Source organism: Strigops habroptila, chromosome 11 (assembly GCF_004027225.2).
Source record: "Strigops habroptila isolate Jane chromosome 11, bStrHab1.2.pri, whole genome shotgun sequence".
NCBI lineage: Eukaryota > Metazoa > Chordata > Aves > Psittaciformes > Psittacidae > Strigops > Strigops habroptila.
The window spans coordinates 27,615,141-27,636,213 of NC_046360.1; the positions used below are offsets into that span (position 1 = coordinate 27,615,141).

At 40.2% G+C, this 21,073-nt stretch overlaps 1 protein-coding gene across 12 annotated transcripts in view; it reads right to left on the reverse strand.

Moving 5' to 3' along the window:
* Window positions 1-21,073, reverse strand: part of ITPR1 (inositol 1,4,5-trisphosphate receptor type 1) — a 178,909-nt gene that overhangs the window by 99,460 nt on the left and 58,376 nt on the right. For 9 of the 12 annotated variants that reach the window (XM_030501139.1, XM_030501146.1, XM_030501145.1 and 6 more), the window contains exons 10-25: window positions 19,727-19,822; window positions 18,300-18,344; window positions 15,189-15,343; window positions 13,896-13,995; window positions 13,268-13,428; window positions 12,352-12,493; window positions 11,826-11,984; window positions 11,072-11,244; window positions 10,695-10,814; window positions 9,215-9,409; window positions 7,305-7,556; window positions 5,753-5,894; window positions 4,602-4,755; window positions 4,078-4,265; window positions 2,402-2,540; window positions 828-882 (exon numbers count right to left, since the gene is read on the reverse strand). In XM_030501139.1, coding sequence (XP_030356999.1) covers window positions 828-882; window positions 2,402-2,540; window positions 4,078-4,265; window positions 4,602-4,755; window positions 5,753-5,894; window positions 7,305-7,556; window positions 9,215-9,409; window positions 10,695-10,814; window positions 11,072-11,244; window positions 11,826-11,984; window positions 12,352-12,493; window positions 13,268-13,428; window positions 13,896-13,995; window positions 15,189-15,343; window positions 18,300-18,344; window positions 19,727-19,822 — 2,276 coding nt within the window. The remainder of the gene's footprint in view (window positions 1-827; window positions 883-2,401; window positions 2,541-4,077; window positions 4,266-4,601; window positions 4,756-5,752; window positions 5,895-7,304; window positions 7,557-9,214; window positions 9,410-10,694; window positions 10,815-11,071; window positions 11,245-11,825; window positions 11,985-12,351; window positions 12,494-13,267; window positions 13,429-13,895; window positions 13,996-15,188; window positions 15,344-18,299; window positions 18,345-19,726; window positions 19,823-21,073) is intronic. The other 3 variants (XM_030501150.1, XM_030501149.1, XM_030501144.1) reach the window with 1 other exon arrangement.

The following is a 21,073-nucleotide window of genomic DNA, read 5'->3' on the forward strand; positions in this document are numbered from 1 at the left end:
TGTGATTTAAGAAAGGCTTTAAGCTGCTCCAGAAGGCAGGCAGGTACAGAAGGTACGGCTTGCTTTGTTCTGTCATGTCTCTCCTGAAAAGAGGTTATAGCAAGGTGTGGGGGGTCAGTCTCTTCTCCCAGGTAACAAGCTATAAGATAAGAGGAAATAGCCTCAAGCTGCATCAGGGGAGGTTTAGATTGGATATTAGGAAAAATTTCTTCACCAAAAGGGTTGTTGAGCATTGGAACAGGCTGCCCTGGGAAGTGGTGGAGTCACCAGCCCTACGGGTATTTAAAAGACAGAGATGTTGCACTTTGGGACATGGTTTAGTGGTGGACTTGGTAGTGCCAGATTAACGGCTGGACTTGATGTTCTTATCCAACCTAAATGATTGTATGATTCTATGTGCAGTTTAATGATGCATTGTACAAAAAAGGATGGCTAAATATATATCTGTGTCAGTAGAAATCCAAATCCTTGCCTACACAAACTTTTTCACTGAAGATTTTACTGCAGCATTCAGCTTAGATGCGAGATGCACTAATCCTCCAACTTGACTTTTACCCATGCAAGTGAAGCCCTCCCATGAATATCTTTCTAGTGAAGGACCCTTATGTCCTTTATCTGTGGCTTTTACTCCAAATGGACTCTACTTTGAGCTGTATCAAAGGCATTTCAGGAAAACGAAGCCTAAGTAACCGTGGCAGCCGTTTCCAACCTTTTCCCAGTTACTACCTTACTTTCAACTGCAATTCCCACTTCTCAGGAGCCCTAAGACCTGCAGCCTGGCAATTCCTGAGCTATCCCTTGATTAGCACTAGTGAAGAGATACTTTCCTTCCACCAAAGATCCCCTCGGCTTGTTCTTCAATATGTTCAAAGTCTAAAGCTCCTGAGAAAATAAACAAGACAAATATGTCAGAGTTGCACCAAAGATGTTTTTGCAGCCTAAAAACATTTTAAATGGCAAGTGGTGATGTAAGTGTAAGCAAGGGGGTCATAACAAGCTGAAAGGAACACTAAGAAATTTCTGAAGCTGCCTGCTAAGACAACATAAGACAATAAATTAACCTGTTCCCAGCTCACAAATTAAAGTGTGTACTAATTTCAGCAACATACAGGCTTATTTCTCTCTTGCCTATTTTTAGATTGCACCACCATCATTCCAGGACACTGATGGGACACGGTGACATTTAGAGGGGCTATCCGCAAAAAATGCCAAACTTCAGCCTTGAGAAGTTCTAACGTAATAAATTCAGCAATGACAGTGATACCCCTTTGGCTCAGTTGACAAAAAGGCCCTTTCATTTTTCAGTATAAGACATATATTATCACATGGGCAATGACCAATATTCCGAAATCAAAAAATGAAAGTTATGAGACAGACATGAGCTCTCCATATTTCACAAAGATTTGCAAAGGGGAATTGAAAGAGAACACGAGGATTTTACATCCTTGCCAAAAATGTTTAGCCTGTCTTCCAAAGTTCCGCTCACAGAAAGAGCTCTTGCTCTCCCTGCCAGCCTTGTTTCCAAGGCCCTGGAACCCCAGGGGCCACTGGACAGGCAGCCCAAAGGAAAAAGTAAACACATCCCTTTGAAGTGAGACCAAAAGAAACAGCTTCCTCCCTTGGAAGACTTCACATCTAAACCACATTTTCCTTATCTTTCTCCTTTGCATCTAGAGATACAGTCCCCAAATCGAGGAAGAAACACTGTTTGATGTCTAATAAGCTGCACTTTTAAAGCCCAGTTATACCTACATGGTACACGTCCTAAGTATGGGACACTTTCTCCCCTGGAAAGCCATATAGCAACTGACAACACCCCATCTACCCAGTCCACTAACTGCTTTCAATTAAGAACAACACTGGACATGAAAAGCTCCTCAATGGCTTACTTTCATACCCTTGTCTGGCAGCACCGAGATACAGACACCTCCAAGTGTCTTGCCTTCCTACAATAACTTCAGAAAAGAGAAACCTGGGGGGAGGTGGGGCTGGGTAGAGGCATCAAGCCAGGGGGAAGGGATGGATGAAATCCGATTACTTTGTGGTCCCTTTTCCTCCACCCAGAAACATTAATAGAAAAGATTTAATTTGAGGTTGGTAACAGATGACACATGATAATGTTTATTTCAGGTTTTCTCTAACGGATGCATCTCAGGCTCTTGGTCACACTACATGTGGAAGCAAGTAGGAGAGAGTACAAATCAATCCTGGGTTTTGTTTGGGGTACATCGAAATGATCCCTGCTTGCTATTCCCACTGCTAGCAGGGTACTCTGCTTCAGTGGGACCATTCACCTGGTCCCAGCAAGAAGCAAGAACCTGAATCAATTACCCACGTAGCACCTCTAAAATTAAAGAGTCTTCTCTAACCCTCACAAACTCATCTTTGCAAAACAACCAACCTGGTACATTAGGTGACATCTCTTGAGTACTGCTTCCAGTGGGTGATTCAGACATCTGGGCATTGCTTTCATCAAATTCATGTTTAAATATACAAAGCAGGCAGGAGATTCTGTAGTCCAACCTCACATTCAAAATAAACTGATGATACAGAATAGTAAAAATGTTGAAGTAGCTTGCCTGTTTCCCGCACATGTACAATTTACACATAATGCAGTGCTACCAACATGCAAGATCAGTGTAGTAAGGATGTGGATTTAACGTGGCGAGGAGATAGCAAATGTTTTCTTAAAAATCCCCATAATACAGTATTATTTTTTCAGTGATTTCAATGAGCAGATGATATACACGCAGTAATAAATACTTAGAGAAGATTTTGGCAGAGTTTTGATCCCTCGTTACTGCCCAACGCAGGCATTGTCACCCCACTCCATGGGAAAGGAAAGCAGCACTTCTATCTCTGTTCTGAAACCAGCAGGAACCTAACAGACAAGTGCTGCCGTCCTCCTCACGCTGGCTCTCAGGGCTCTGCAGCAGAGGAAGCTGAACATGGGCTGCCAAGAGCCCGGCTGCTTGCCACAAGCACAGCAGAGCAGCAGCCACCACCTCAAGTGGCCTTAGCTAGTGCCAGTGAAACCTCCAGTGTCACACAGACCACCTTCTCGGTGGTCTTCTGCCGTCTTAAGGAAAGAAGTACAATGCGAAGAACGCAGTTCTCTCAGATTTAGGAGAAAATGCTTAATGCCAGTTTTAACAGACCATGGGAACAGGGGGAATACTGGCACACTAAAATATCCCATTGCACATGCCAGGCCATAAGAGAAGTTCTGCCTTTAACTAAAATTAGCAGTGGTGAAAGGAAGTGAATCAAGCCTCCCCTACGTGCTGCATCTGCTGCTGAGGGGCAGGGCATAACCCAGCTATGTGCGAAGCCTCCCACGGGGGCACGGGGAAGGAACACCACGGCTTTCCTGCTGCTTCGCATACTTTTCGCCCACAAGGCTTTTGCAGCATTCTGGCCTCCATGAACTTGCCCATAAAGTTACCAAACAGAAAAGGGACTCCTACACTGAGGGAAAGAAGATGGATTTCAGTGCAGCAATTTTGTGGCAACATCTAGATCAAGGAAGTGCTAGGAAAAGGGGGAGAAAAAAAAAAAAAAAAAATCCCCAAAAAGCCCCAAAAAACCCCAAACCAACTTTTCTCTTTGTGTCCCAAAGACTTAGGAATAAACAAGTGAGAAAAGCCAGAGATGGAAGGCACAACAAGGCTGGCAAAATGCGCATGCTTAAAAAACATCTCAGGCTGATGGCTGTACAAAGAGGAGTCTTCCCGTTCCTTGGGGCTGTAGATGGCCCTGTAGACTCAGCGAAATTACTAAGACATTACGGTGGAAAATGAGTGCTCCACTCAGCAAGGCAGGTATTTACAAATCACTACTAAATTTACAGATGTCTACTGAAAACTTATTCCTATTAAATTGTTTCAGTAATGGCATAATATTGTCATATGTGAGTTGAGTGCTGCATGCCTGAAAGTCACCCCTGTAATGCTTCACTAGTTTAAGAGGCACATATAAGGCAGAAACGAGTTAAAAGGCAGCATGGCACTATATTAATGCTTACATTAAAGACATCACAAGATGTCTTTAATGCACAATAATGTGCATTGCTAGTACCTGAAGTATTTCAATGATCTTCAGCTTTGTGTCCATTACCAGGATGTCCTCTTTCTCTGGTTCAGTCTGCTTGACATTACCCTCAGGAGCAGCAGCAAGCGGAGTCATGGGCAAGAACCCACCACCTCTGAGCACCACCTGGGTCATCAGCTCACCAACTCCATGGATTGATCTCATCACATTGCTCCCTTCAGAGAGGTAGGTAAACAGGTAAGGTTATGATGGTGTAATGGGACTGCATTAATAGGGCAAGGACCCTTGACATCCTATGAAGAGAAATTGTCTCAACATTAAACAAGGCGAGGTGGACATCTAAATCCCTGGAACAGATGGAAGTCAACAGAAGCACTGCAGTACTTTCAGAACCTCCGTGCCCTCCCTCTCTTTCATTTAGGCATTAGTCAGCTTTACAACCAAGCCATGGACAGAAATAAGTAGAAGATTCCAAACCCACACTGACATTTTGAGATGAACTAGACACTACCAAAGAACGATCTGTTCTGCCAATCGTTTTTCAGCCTTACCTTTACTTTCCTCGCCTTTTGCCATCTTGGTAATAGGGAAGATGGTAGTGATGTGCACACAGTCTAATATAGCAAGGAGGATTTTGGTTAGTCTGAGGAGGTCACAGAAGTTGTAGAAACCAAAATATATCAGATTTCTGGCTAAGTTAACAACCTACCAAAATAATAATAAAAAGCCTGATTAATACTAAGTATTTTGCTATCACAATCAAGTTGTCTTAACACAGTGAAAAGATCAAGAACCTGGCTATGAGTCATATTCCTAAAATATCTTGCAAATCCCTAAGACTGTACAGTTGTACATTTTATCAGAAAGTATCCTACTTGCTACAGACATTGCAATACCTGGAGTAACAGTCTGTATCTGCATTTGATAGGTAAAATCATACTATATTTGTCTCATTACAGAAAAGGTAAGATAGGTCAAGACTAGAGGGAACATACAGATGGTTTTTACTGTTTTCTCTTACAAAAAAAAAAAACAACCCAAATCACAAATCTAAAGTTTATTGCTACCACATTATGAAGTTTCCCCAAAAGTCCTCCACATGCACTGCTTCAAGATCCACACATAATAATTTCACTTATACTGCAAATATTTAACATAGCCCCATTATCTGAAATATATTCCCTCAAACACATTGGGTTTGTTCTTTTTAAAGAAATATCACATCTTTTCTTAAATTAATAGTTATTTAGGGAATGCTATTGCATACATTTGCTACATTTTATCTTATTTACAGACAACTTTAATAGGTCAGTAAGTTACAGTTCTCTTCCTGAGTAATACTTTAAGCTCTAGAGACTATCTGTGCATGCAGAAATAGTGTTTAGTTTCTGAGACTATTTATTTCAGTAAAGCTTGACTTTGCAATAACACTGAGAGCACAAAAAGTAAACAAAGCTGCTGCAAATCTAAGACATAAGCTCACATTCATTAACTGTATTTCAAGAACTATCATTGCAAACTCACAAACTTCAGCAGGGTTTGCTTGCACATGGGGAAAAGGCTACAGTGGAAAGGAGGAGCCTGCTCAGGCTCAGCACTCACTAATTACTTGTCAATCTACTTGTCTTGGAAAAAAGTACCAACATTCCACAAAAAAAAAATAATAATTAAAAAAAGGATAAAATCAGAACTGGATAACTACCTCAAAAGTGAGCTTATTTTTCTCTTTATCAGAGAAAGGGAACCTCTGACACACCACATCTCTTAAATATTCCTCTACAAATTCCATTGTTTGTGCAAATCTCTCCTTAATTTCATCTTTGGAAGTTCCACTGCTATCATAGCTGAAGAGGAAAAAAACAAAACAAAACAAAAAACAAAACAAAACACAAAACTTAGCATGCAAATACACAGGGCTCTTTTCCCCCAACACCATTTTGCATTGGTCTGACAAAATCTAACAAGAGTTAAAGGCTGTTAAATAATTTATCCAAACGAGGGAGTCAGGAAGCTGACACCATAATTTCCTGGCTTTGGCTGTTTTATCCCATATGCTCATTTTGCACTATTTAAAAATGTCTGAGGAAAACAAAAAAGAGAATTTTGTCCCAATAAGTGAAAAAACAAACCCTCATTATTTTCATGGAAACAATGACAAGCTATGTACAACATTAAGGAGAATGGATGTGGCCAAGAGATGCTGACTGTGGATGCTATTTTTGTTCCAAGTAAAAACCAATATACATGCAAAGTAGAAATTAACTTTTCATAATACAAATTCTAGGTGTGTTTCTCAGCACGTGCAGAAAGTATTTGAAAAAGAATCCCCACTACCTTTCACTAACTACTTTTGTTTTCCCATTTGATCACGTATCACTGTGTAGCCTCTGCCAGAGCTGTAGCCATTTGTTTTTCTATTTTGTCATTTAAAGTTGAATATGATCTACTGCATCTCTCACAGCAAACTAGGCTAGCAAGGAGAGAAGGGAGGGAAAACCAAGAAACCACTAAACACCATTACTAATACTGACAAGACTCAAATTCCTAACATTTAACATGAATTTTAAATGTCATTTTCTCCAACTGAAAAACTGAGTTCTGAACAGTTGAAGTAGTACAGATTTTAAATTATCTGCACTACAAAGAGTTAATACAAGCCTATGGTCAAGGAACCATGTCTCCAGTCTAGCTGTGGTTTTGCATAGGTTTTTCACTATTGTATCAGAGTATTTGCCATTGGAAGCCAGGGAATGTGACTGCCTCCAGCTCATTACTTCTTTCAGCATCTTGCCCCTTGGTTTTGCTTTTGACTGTGCAAACTACTGTATGGACAATCTGCCTTGAAGAGTCTATACTCTAATCATACAAGGCAGGAGGACAAATGACACAGTCCTTCCTTGCTTTCAGCCCCCAAGGGCAAGGTCACCTGCCACATCACCCGCATCAGAGCCAGAGCATCACTGTGATCACTGTGCATTTTGGAGACAACCCCCTCCTACCTCATAGCTTATACCATAGACACGCAGGAAGGTTATTTTGTTCTCGGGAAAGTTCTCTCCAGCAAACATAGTAGGCAAATTAAACTATGGGGTTTGAATACATTATGTGCTTTCTTATTATTTTTCTAAATTTTTAATCAGAAACAGCACAAACAATGCAGGAGTTGAGAGCTGATCTGGTTTTGTTTCTAAAAAAAAAACCAACATCAGAAGTGATGCAATTTCCTTTCCCACACCATTCCAGCAAGTACTTACTCATCAATAGCAATTTCAGAAGGTATTTCAGACCACAGACGAGCATACTTCACTGGCGTTACTTGCTCCTGGGGGTCACGATCAACATGCATATGAAGCATCAGCCGGCAGAAAGATGCTCTTAGATCATAAGGCAAGTTTTCATCAGACATGCATCGGAGAATGAGGTCTACATCCAGCTGGCCAGATATTTCATTTATGGCTAAGTACTGTCGATCAAGGCACATTCTAGCAAAGAGGTTTAGTTGGTATCTTCAGGGGAAAAGAAATACATAAACAAACAGCTTACACTTTAATTTCCAGAACGTCCACTGGGTGTAGTACTGATATATTCTTATGTATTAATAAAATCAATCTTACATTTTCCAGTAATATTGCTAATACTTATTATGGAAAGAATAAAGTCCTTATCAAACACTAGTAAAAGGTAACATAGTGGATAAATGGGAAAATATGATTACGCTTTTTATTCTGAGAGTTACATAGAATTAAGTAATGCTGTTTAGGAAAGCTACAGAAGAACTCGAAGAACACTTAGAGCAACTCAGCCTAAACACTGTGTAAGACCAAACATCTTTTACTGATGCTGGAGTCACAGTTGTTCACTGAGGTAAAACCCTAGATGGACTACAGAATCATTAAAAATTAGGTACCTGATTAAACAACTACTGAGCTCTGCTCCCTTTAGGGAAAGGATTAGTAGAGGAAAAACTAAACTTAATTCCTAAGATTTTCAGTCCATGAACTAAAAGCAAGCAACTGGCATTTAAAGTCATGCACATTCAACAGACTGATTAATTAACCCCCAGACAAAAAGCACATGTCCAACATTCATGAGTATTCACAAAGGCTTGTGTTGAATAGTGTCAGCTGTGAGGTTTCCCAAAGAAATTAACATTTAACTGAGAGCAGACTCCTTTTCACACTCAGCACTCCTCATGGGAATTTGACTGAACTGTGTTCTAACCGTTTGTTTTAAGTATGTTCACAAGTATATAATGTAGACTAAAAGTAATTAACACTATCAATTCTATTCAAAAACAAGTGGTCTCCCTTTGAGCTCAGCTTTCCAACAGGATCAGAAATATATAACACGAAGTCTTCTGCAAGACCATTTCAGTGGAAGAGATAATGCAAAATAAGATAACTTAAAAAACACAACCCACTTGTACTTTCTGCATTACCACAATCGAGTCCGTAAAACTACTCTCAGAAGTTTATAACCCAGACACAGGAATTTTGTCTGGGCTGAAACCTGATCTTACACCATGCCAAGAACTTGGTGTCTTGTCAAGTCATCTGGAAACATCGCTTCATGTTAGAAACTGCTAAAAGCACAGCTTAAGCTGTACAAGAGAGCACTGCACATAAATCAAACCAAACTTGTGGCATTTTCATAACTTCATTGTCCTGCTGAGAACTACAGGACTAAAGGCTTTGAGCTTACAGAGAAATGTAGAAGGCAGAATGAACAGCAGTGACTCCTTTAATATCAAAAGCAAAGCCATAGGCATGCTCAAATCCTATTCTTCCATCAAGCGGTTATTCACCCCAACTACCATCTGAATATAGGTAACCTAAACAGTTACCATACAGGCTTCTCTCAAAACACCTTATCAGGAAACCAAGCACAAGCACAGGCATTAAGTGCTGTGTAAATTCAATGCATTCTAAGCCTCAACTATTTTTTAAACAGTTTAAAACTTGCTCATGCTGATAATTGGACTTCTTATCACAAATAACTTCATGCTTTTAACTCTCACTTTAGAGAGACTTCATGCTTGCTCTCTAATGGCTATTTTGTCCATGAAATCAGTATCCTTTCTCCCAAACCAAGTACATCCTATACACCAAAGAATTCCCCACACAGCCTTGATGAACTTTGCTAGCCAACTGCGCGTGCTGTTAACCTGTAGTAGCTGAGTACGTCCCGATCTTCCTTCTGCCCTTCCTTAGCATCCTGAGCCAACTCTCTGATACTCTTACTGCGGATTTCCTTGTTACTGTCTCTCCAGAACAACCACACTTCTTCCTCATCTTCTCCAACTTCCAAGGCATTTTCTCCACTTGACACTTCTTCAAACTCAAATCGAGAGAGGACCAGCCTGCCAGAAGGAAGTTAGGTTAGATTACAAACTGCCAAGAACCATGCAGATCTTTGAGAACATTCAAGACACTTGCTAAAATGTACTGGTGATATAGAAGTAACTAATTTTATCTCACCTGCATACAGAAAAACATTTTATTCCTCAACTCTGCAAAGTAAAAGCAGAGTATCTTACTCTTTCAGCAGTAGCAGTTTACTAGATAAAATCTTTTTTATTAATTAAAGCATCAGGTTAGAATGAACTTAAGAGTATAAGCTTTTAATGCTTATTCAGCCTTAAAAAGACCAACATTTCAGCTCCATGCAAGCAGTTAAGATAAGAAACAAGGAAGATAAAGACACATCTTACTGACTCAAAAACATCTTTACAGGAGAACTGGCTCAAAGATCATTCAACAAAGTAGGAAAGGATTTGGTAAACAAAAATATCTAAGAATCTGATAGTTCTGTATCCAATAAATGTCAGCTTCTTTTTGTTTATGTGGCAAAATAACTAGAAACACATCGGCTACTGAAACTAAAAAGGTTTTGGGGGCTTTTAATTCTTCAGGGAAAAAAAAAAGATCATAGATCTGAAAAAAGGCAAATTAAATACATAAGGATAAGAACAAGTAAGTAATGTAGCAAATTTAAATACTGGTGAAATAAATACAGCCTTTATGATTTCATTAAGAGAATTAAATATGCAAGAATACTCTCATCCACTTGTACTTTAAATACTACCTAACAGAGATCTGCTTCCCTCTTGCAGTATTTTGATAATGATTATCTACGCCCTATTCCACATATTGAATAAACCCATCTTTATGGAAGATAATTGGGATTTGGTGCCTGCTATGATGCTTCAGCAATGACAGGACAATGCTAAGAGCTGGAGACCAAAATCCTAACCGCAGAGGGTGAAATAGGTGAGCAGAGATGCATCAGCTTCTGCTTTGCTGAAAGCTGAGCTCAGCGGGCATGCACCCAGGAAGTCTTGCTCGCTTCAGACAGCTTACAGACAAAAGCCTGAAGCCCAGAGGAGGATCAGGCCCACAGAGCCCTGCACACCTTCCTGCAGAGTCTGTCTACATTGATCAAATGTGAGTTATCCAAAAGATTTCGGACTGCAGGAGTGAGAACACGCATCGCAGACGTCTGATGCCATCAATGCCCATTTCCTCTGAAGAGGTCCCCACACATACTTAACTGCTTTCTCTAGACCTGCCAGCAGTGCTCTCAGCTTTGAAACACCTTCCTTCTGTTTCACACCAGGAAAAGCATCTTTAAAGGCATTAACTTACTTAGTTTCAATGAGAATGTCTGCATTTGTTGGATTCAACACGGCTTTACAAATCAACTCCTGTGTCACTGGAATAGACTTGTTCATGGAAACGCACAGATCTGAGAGGTAATCCAAAAACCTGTTGGAAAACGTGAGCCAAAAGGGTATCAATCATTGTTAAGATCTAGACTGAAGCAATCTACATTTCAGAAAGAAAACATTCAGAACTCCGTTTTAACATTGCAGAGCGAGACTGTTGCCCGAGGGGGAAGTTATGGTGAGTGCCAAAATAGAAGTGAACTAGCTGTGCTTCCTTGCTAGCAAGTTGGCAGGTACAGATTTTTGTCAGAAGGTTGAGGAAAAGGGTAATCATATACTTAGAAACACAGATCTCACCTGGGCTCCCTATTTTTCCTCACAAGACTAACAAAAGTGTCAATCTCAGCAGCTGTGATATGCTTCTCCAAGAGCTTGCGATTGTTATGAAGCAGTGCTGTAATAGTGTCCTCAGCCAAGACATCATAGCCAATTTGTTTCTGCATGAAGCCAAACTGCTTTGCAATGTATTCCTTCAAAACAGAGAGAGAAGAAGGAAGGTGGTGTAATTAATTCTCAGAATTTAAGAAAATAATCGACAACAGAAAACAGCAATATGTTTGTCAATAGCAACATCTCAAGCAGTGAACTGGATTAGATTCAAATTGTTGTTTTCAAAGAAAGCAAGTGTTGACAGATAACCTTAACTTCCCTCCCTCCCGGGCTAGACCCCACCAAGGCATTCATCCTTATCTGAGCTTATTTTTATTAAATGGCAATGGAAAATGATCAGCCTTAATTCACAGGCCAACTTTCAATGGAGCTTGTAGTATGCAAGAGTAAAGGAAGTCTTATAATTCACCTGGATTTGACAGTTAGTAATTTTGTTGTTTTCCTAAATTCCCCTTAGAACTGGTACTAATTACATGGCAGATAGTGTCTGACAGAGATGAAAAATGCCAGACAGAGTAAAACTGAGCAACCCAAAAATCTCTTGCTGACTGTACAATCACAGCACAGCATAGCAGGGTTTAATTAATGGGATGCAGCCTTTATTTTTTTGGAGCACAGGAACAGCATTAGTGCCACTGAAAAGCACAGACATATTTCAAACCTGATTCTTCCTATAATCCTGCTGAGAGTGTCTCAGCACTCTGTAGCAAAGCCGGCATATGTGTCTGAAAGGAGCATGACGCTGGTCTCCAAGCTCCTCCAACCGCAACATGGGGCCATCGCCACTGTCTGTAAATGGTGCTTGCAACAACTTGAAAATCTATAGATTAAAAAACAAAGGTAAAAATCTCATGAAACACTGCCTTCATCTGATGAAAATTAGTGTAAAACCACTGTGTCAGTGTCTTTGAATTGCTAAACAGCACATCAGAAATACACTACAGTTTCTTGGCCGTAGAGTAGCCTGGACAGAAGACATTGTTAAATGTCTTAAACCACGACAATCATCTTTACTCAGTATCATATTCTGTAGTTTTTAATTCTAGCAATGGTATGCTTGCAGTCTGCCGCAAGCTAGAAACTCAAAGGATCTTTTGGTTCCAATAACTTGGCCAGGCTTGTTATTATTAGGTTCTCTTTTCTGACAGCCCTCTTGTAGCCAGTCTTTAGAGAAAAATGAAGCCTACCTGCTTTAGAATATTTTGTTCTCTCATCAGCTTTTGCCGTTCTCTATTAGGTTTAGAAAATACCACTTCAAGGACATCTTGTCCAGAATTAGTTCCACCAGTAACAAAGTAGACCAAATCCTCCAATAATTTGGTAACAGATCTACAGGAAATCCAGAAGGTGTTAATACAAGACTACAAAGTCTATCTGTTAAAAGAATACTGCCAGTGTAAGTTTGTATAGATTTGAAAATACTAAGTGAGAAAAAGAACATCAATTAGAGACTGACTCAGAGATTGGATGAAGCACATAGGTTTGCACCGAACTTAAAATTAGGAACTAATGCTCCCTATTGCCATATCCCCTTACTGTAATAGCTAAACCACAGCAGCACTAAGACAATCATATCACTTCAGGGCAATTGTACACTTGCCAAGTTCTATTTGGCAGTTCTTTAAATTGCCAGAAAAAAAGTAATCAGGAGATAATCTCTCCCAAGGCCAAATACAAGACATTGGCTATAGAAGCGCAGGGCCCTGGTTTTACACAGCCAACCACGCTCTTCTTGTGTGGCCACATACTTTTCACAGATTGTCAGAGGATTTGCAGGAAGTCATATGTTCAGTCTTCACAAGGTGGATTATAAATTACCACACTCAATTTGCAAAGCCCGTCAGGAAAGGTATGCTGTGGATTATTCCTCCAAGTTCACAATAACAGTTCTCATGCTCTCATCTCACAAAGCAATAGGGAGATCTTGACAGAACAGGCTTGAGAACCTCCACTATGGACATGTCAGCAATAAAACCATCAGCTTTTTTTGGTTTTAAAATCTCATTAAGAAACCAAATCCCTCTCCTAAGATAACATACATAGACAAAATTCTCAGAGAGACAGTTACTGAGTAAAGAAACCAACATTATCTTGTTTCCTTACCTTCTTTCATTCTGGGTTATTGTTCCCTTTTCCAACTTGCCAGCAATGGAACCTAAAACCTTACTTGCATCATTTGCAAAATCCAAGTCCCGAACCTCTGCAGGAGAAACTGGTACTATAGCAAAAGCTTCTTTGTCTTCTTTCACTGGAGAAGTACCAATCTGAAACCCAGAGAAGTTTTACCATCAAACCACAAGGCAGAAAACAAAGCACTGATTCACATACTCAATGATAATAAAACGGAAGAAAAGCCACACTCCGCTTTGGCAGTATGAGACCACTGATGAAATCAAAATTTGAGAGAATAGTACCACTCTGTGCAAGCTCAAAGCTGCTCCTAAATCCAAAGAAACACCAGGTGAGATTGCAAAATGTTGCTGTAAACAGTGGAAAAAAATCCTCCTTGTGATGACTGTAGTACAGCAGAAATGGAACAGCATAACTAGTAAACTATCATGAAAACCTAGTCTTTAAGATAAAATATTCTGGGTAGGCACTATTCATTACTGTTACACTGCTTGCTGTTTGACAAACCCCCCAGTCTCAAGGGACTGGAACTTACGCAAACAGCACTTCAATGAAACTAGAGGAATCAATGGATGTGCTTACATAAAGTAACAGAACTTACTTTAAGCATCACAGGTTTCTCCTCCTCTTTATCAATAGGGATATTGGTACTATGAACCCAGGTGTTGGTGCAAAGGTGTCTAAGTCTGACATAAGAGTTCCTGAAAGAAAGTCAAAAGTTTCAAAGCATGAGTCAGTTTCCCAGATGGGAAATCTTCGCATTGTTCAAATTGCAAAATGCTGCCAGGAACACGTGGGAATAATAGTGTCATCTTTATCCATCCTGCATACCATAACAGGAATAAGACTCTTCTTCCCTTATTTCGTTCTATAAATTTAATTTAGGAAGTAGTCTCATATAATGAAATAGATTCTGCTGTAAAACAGAACTACGTCTATATTTTGTTGTGTAACAGCTGCTGCACTGTAACAAACTAAGCCTCTTCAAGCCCTCACATCCCAGTATCCAAGCCATGAGCTTCCTCCCTTACCTTATTTTTCAGTCTATAACTCACTGATATTTAGTTTATATTTTCTAAACTGAGAAATTTTTGAGTGTTTGTATAGATAGCCGATGTTATACAAGCATCAAAGGTCCATTAAGAGATCAGATCATGAGACTGGTATGCAACAATTTTCTCTAGTCCTACAGGGACAGCAGTCCCAGACTCTCTTCTCAGGCATTTCTGGCAGTAACGCTAATTTGCATGTTCCAGCTCTTTAATAAAACATGTCAAGCCAGAGTCAGACGAGCACCTTGGTCCAGGACAAAAACCAGTCTCTCAGCTGCAGTACAATCTCCTGTCTCCACACAACCATGGCAGCCCAAAGGACAGAGGAGGCAGACAGAACCACTGCTTTTGGTGGCCATGATAACTTCTGCCAACTTAAGAGTATCTGTAGATTTAGACAGTTGCTTAGATGGAATAAATGTGCCATGCTTTCTCAGTGGGAACAGACAGCACAGAGCCTGCAAGCAGACTGAGCATCTTTGCAGGGTACAGTACCTTTTAAGTAGCAAGGACATGTAAACAACAGAAAATGAAGTGCTAAATACCTGATGTTACATCCTAGCTAACATAATACAGACAGGCCATGGGAGTGGCTTGATAGGGCACCCAAGGCTTTTAGTCCCAGTTTATTCACTGGCAAGGAAGTCAATCTCAATTTTGCCATCTGTAAAATGGTGTTCCGTTACTTATAACTCCATTGTAAAGTACTGAAGTGAAGCTTCAGGCACTTGTTAAGTATTTCTGTATTAATTTGAGGAAGAACCTTAATTCTAAAGGATTAAAGAAAAATAGTGGGAGACAGAAAAGAAACCTCCAAAGCAGAGTTGTATGCTTAACTGTACCTGGGGACAAGGCTGTCTCCTCCTCGCAACGTGGTAGGATCCAACTCAAATATGGAGGAGATATCATTTCCTTCAGGCACTGACACGAGAGAGTACGCCATCTTCTCCTGAGCACTGTGCAATCCTCTTCTGGAGGCATCCTGCTCAGGGTCCAGCTGCAGAAGAAGTCCCATCACACAGAGTCAGACCCAGCCCTCCAAACCCACCTGCCTAGTTTTAAATAGAGGTGTCCAGTAATTGCAGACATGACTGAACCACTCCAAGTACCAGTTAGGACAGCCAGGCTTTAGGACACTAGTAGAACTGACAAGTAGCTGCTCTTGCCAACCATTTCTTTGTTTTCCCTGGTGTTAATAACTTCTGAGAATTTCTGGATCACAAACACAATAAACGCTAAACCACAGAGGTTATGTCTTGCAGACAGTGCCAGAAAAGACTCAGAATCCCCCTGCCATTCACCCCACAGCACACTGTTTCGGATGACCCACATCTAAGATCCCCACCCCTGACACTACTAGCTCTCAAAATGTGTTGGACATACTGCAGTTATCACTCTAACAAAGTAATTATGAGAGCTGCAAATATAAAAACCAGCAGCACTATGTACCAACAATCTTGCTGGGAAATAATCAACTTCAGCAGCAAAAATGGGACATCTATCACAGACAAACAAAACAAAAAGCTAATCAAGAAGTTAGATGTCTTGCTGTTCACACTACAACTCATGATGCACTCAAACACAGTGACACGCTACAAAGGCCATGGCATCAGAAGTATCTTTATTCCCAAGGTGGCAGCAAATTACCAGCCTCTTTTAGCAAAATAAAGATGCTAACATCAAATGAATAAACCCCTGGATTTTCAGATGAAAGGAAAAAGGGGTAGAAAAAAAATGAAGATAAATGAGAAAAAGGAACAACAACTTTCTCTAAAATCCTTCCTAGGGAACTACCAGTTATCACTAGTCAATAAAAAAGTTGCTAACTGTCTGACACAACACAGGAGCCAGCTGTCCACGTATAAACATCTGAATCTTAGGTGTAATTTTCAGAGTGATCAAGCAATTCATCAGCTTCTCTGTGATCACGGCACTGGTGGAAGGCTCAACACTCAATTCCAAGTCCTGGTGTAAGGCACTGCAATTCTTAAACATAAGGGAAAGGTATCTAACATGACTTGTGCCTCAGGATACTCTGTAGTTAGCACATTTGCAGTCAATGAACTTGGCTGCAAAGTAGTGACATTTAAAGTCTGATTTTGCACATGGGAACAGGCAGCTAGCTGTATGGAACAGAAATACACATTGGGAGCATGCCTTCAAGAAAAGAAGTAACTATACACTCAACAGAATCCATCTGGAGGCTTTACACCAGGAGAAATTCGCTCACTTGGAATAAATTCTCCGAATTTCAGCTGTCTCCTTCATCCCCACAGTAAGGCAGCTGCTCTGTATTCACAATTTGTATTTCAGGAGACAACTGGTCAACTATTGAAACTGTGGCAAAGCTGAAAATGAGCTGTAAATCAGAAAGTAGGAAATGGGGCAATTTAAGGAGAACTAAACCTACAACCCCAAAGCTGACAACAGCAGTCCCTTTGAAGTTTGAAAGGTACTGGCTGGCACCTTACCCATGCCCATTTAAACCCTATTCTTGTACAGTTCACTAAGGTAATAAGGAGAAAACAACAAACCGCAGAGCTGTGCAAAGAAACCTGCTGTCTTGCAGTCAGCTCACATTTGGATCAAGTTGGAGTTTGGATAAAGTTGGATAAAGCAGCCTACACCATCCTGTCACCAGTGAATGTTAAACGATGCAGTAATTTCATGTCAGAAATGAATTATGTGCTCCTGATCCTATCCTTTATGGTCTATTTTTGCCACCTAGTGGTAAAAGAGACAGAGCAGGGAAAATTCAGAGCAACTCAGAAGCCAGTGTGTTATCATTATTACTGCACTTATCAGCAGGAGACATTAACATATCACCAGGAGGATGGACGGCTACATAGAAGACCTCAACACTGATTAACTTTCAAAAAGTTCAGCCAACAGAATAGTTCAATGTTGGATTTTCCCCACAAACAATAGCTTATGGTGAGGAAGTGTTAAATTTTTCAGTATGCTTACTGAAGTCAAGCTGTCAGACCAGTGTTTGTTGCCAAATGCCACCAAGAACTAATAAGGATAACAGCTCAATATCTGGGGACAAGGATAAGTGTTTTAATGGCCAGGCTATAATGACATCCTTTTAGGAGGAGAAATCCACACTGCAGGATTTCAAAGCATCACAGTGCATTCATCTTTCAAAAATCAGAGGAGTAGTTCTTTTCATATCTAAATGAAGCAAATCTTCCATAATACAGGAAAAATTACTAAGAAAGCTGCATAACTCTACAGTCAAATCCAACTAAAAGAACAGAACCTACAATGGAAAGTGCTGTTCGACTTTTACCTTTTTTCAACTACTGAAACAATGCTGTTTCCCTTCGACACCAAAGAGAAGCTTCTGTTAATAAAAAGCATCAGTACACTCACTCTTTGACACAACATACATTGAAAACAAGACTTGCTTTCACAGGACAATCAGAAGAAAGGCACTGAAATCATTCTCACCCTGCCATTCTTGCTCTCTAGACCCTTTATCCTGTCTTTCCTGTGACAAGCTAAGACAAGAGGGGGAATTAATTTCTTAAACATGGAGGTCAGAAAACTGACTGGCACAGCACTATATGAACATCCCATTAGGGACACTTGCCATCTGGTATCACCTAGAGCAGCTTGCTTTTCAGACCTATTCAAGAGAGTGCTTCAAGGAAGCAAAGTTTTAAGAAACAGGAAGACAGAAAAAGAGATGCTACAAAGAGGGGAGGTGAGGGGGTCCAGGTAACGTATAAATTCAGTTCCAGGTGCTTTGCTCTTCACTAAAGCCTAACCCAGTTTTCAACATCCACTCCTCTGGACAGGCCTTAAAAGCCTTCAAGATCATTCTCATTCTTTTTGTTTCTTCACTAGAAACAAAGCCTGAACCATCTATGCATTGGCCAGGTAAATACCTGGGCCTGTGTCAAGCCCTCTTCAATCAGGGGCAAGATCATACTCTTGCCTATACTTACTGAGGATTGACACTCCAGGTCATCTTCCTCATAGTCAGGGTTTACCTGATGAAACAGAATCACAGGCACGTCAAAACTCTAACAGAGCTGGAAGCGGGAAACAACCTCAGCGCGCTCTAAACTTATTTTGTAAGCAATGCACTCTACTGCTACAGCACTACAGGCATGCAGAAAATACACTGTGCAAACCAATTCATTCCTTACCAGGCAGCTCTCTGCCCACAAATTAAGCAGTTAAGTAATCTGCAAACATGCAGAGAGATTTATCTTGTTCAGAATAACCACTAAAGGAGCAAGAGGGGTAGAGAGTTATCAAGTTTCAGGGGGGTTTTTAAAATTCGCAAGTGGAAATTCCAACTAGGAATTACTGGCTCGGTAGAAATCTTCTTGAACAAACTATTCTAACCACGGATCAGGTGAGCAATCTCCTCTGGTATATTTTTGCATGATGTAAGACCATACTTTTGGTTAGGCTGGTTAGCAAGATCCAGAATTACTGGAAAAGCTCTGTACTGGATCCCTCACTACTGAAAAGGATTTGTCAGCGTGCATGTGACTAAACACTGTTTTTCCAATCTGCTTATTAGAAGAATATAAAATGGATATTTAATCTGGACTTTCCCCACTCAAGCTCTCAGGTCAATAGCATTGGCTGAGACAGCCCTTCTGCCCTGCTATACACTGCTTACATCCAGGACAGCTTTTACTTACAGAGGTTTGTGTATTGGCATGTTGATATATCCATGCATTGAAGTAAATAGAAGTAGTTTTAATAAACATTTACAAGTGTTAAGCAGCAAAACTCACAAAATTATAATCCTTAGCTTTTTTTTTTTTTTTTTTTTTAAATAAAGTATCTTTAAATCTTATTTCAATGGGGGAAAGACATCCACCATGGAGAGAGAAAGACTTCTTTATTTTGTGCTTGGACGGCTAAGTATTATTTGCAGTTCTTACGAGACTGGTCTGAAGTCTAACTACATTTTCATTTCACACTCAGTTTAGCTCAGAAATCAGTGATTCAAGGGAAACTAACAATAGTTGAATGCATTTTTCCCCAAAGGCTCTCAGCCATTTGCAATTTATTCATCTACTAATAAATTCATCTTGATTCTACTGCCCACATGACAGAATACCATTTAGTGTCTATTTTTTGCAGAAGAAGAGTTACTGCCTCTAGAATTCATACAAAAAGAGAAATAAGCTCAAGACTACCCCTGTACCATGGTATTCTGTCACATCTTTTTCATCTTGCTTACTACGTTTAGCCTTCTACTTTTGTATTAATACTAAGGACCCAAACACCGCTCTCCTCCCCTCCCCTGTGCCTATTTTTAGGGCAGAAAATGAAAGATTTTCAGAAGGTGTAAAAGGAAGAAAATACTGGGAAGGAAAGGCAGAGTTCCTAATAAAGCCCTAACACCTACCTCTGCTGCCAGGTAGTGTCCAGTAGCAAGGTGTTTGAACCTGAAAAGGCTATTCCAGTACCCCGCACCACCACGACAGGGATCATGCTGCACCACCTACAAGAAAAGGGAAACCACATGTACATTCTAAGACAGTGACCTCCCCTTCAAACACAGCATTTGCTGTATTTCATGTACAGGTAAGAGAAAACAGGGAGCTGCAGAAAAGATGAAACCACCTTTCATATGTGAACACCACACAGAAAATACTTTGAGCTGGCTACAATTAGTTCAGTTTAAGTTATGAACAATGGCACGAAGATTATGGTTGCAAGTTGGTTGAGAACTAATTACAGAAGGTGCTCTAGATGTGCATGTGTCTTGAAACAAATTTCCTAAAGAAATGCAACAACTCCTTTACCTTTTTGGTATAACTAATTTTTTACTTTCACCTTCTTAAAGTGGATGAGGGAAATATTTCAAATGCAGTGTTGCTGTACAGAAGAATATGAAGATATTTACATTTACTCTCTAGACTCTCCTGTGGCAAACAGAGCCTCCAACATCAGATAATCTGTTACTTCATATCAGCTACTCTGTGGCTGCACCCGCCTCCTGAGGGAAATCTCAGCATAGCTGACCTGTGCCTCTTGGGAAAGGACCATCTCACCTCTGCCTCGCGTTTACCACCAGGTAACTGCATAACTGGTAAATGGAGGACCAGCGGATGCCCAGTGGTAAATGTGGACAGTAACCACAGAAGCTACTGTGGTGTTCTAACTTGTCAAAGTAATGATAATTATGGGTAGGCTTTCCATTCAAATAGGTGAGAAGCTGTGTATTAAAGCAGACACTTCTGGAAAAAGAAGATGAAAAACACCTATCCACCGTTCCAATTGCATGGTAAACATTTAAAATCATAGAACTCTAGTAACACCAATAGAGGCTATTTTAAGAAGCCAGAGATGTTCAAAGTCACAGCCAAGTAAAGAAAAAAGATAATTCAGACAAGCAACACAGAGGGACTAGCAAAAGGTTGCCATCTCCCATCAAATGAGGATATGCATAATCACATTATTCACACCAAAAATAGAGTGTTCGGTACACTCAGCAGGACAGTTGAAATTATTAGCTGGTGTTAAACTTCAGTGGCTGGTAAGAAAATAACTTCACAGATGTTTCTTTGTCCCCTTTTTCTGAATTGTCAGGAACCTGAACTTGAGAGCTCTCTGCTGCACCACCAGAGATCAGAACTCCATTTTGATTTTGCACAGAAAGGACAGCAAGTAAAGACATTTTAAGATTAAACATCTAACACCAGGAAGACTTTTACCTTAAAAAAAAAAAAAAAAAAAAAAAAAAAGGAAA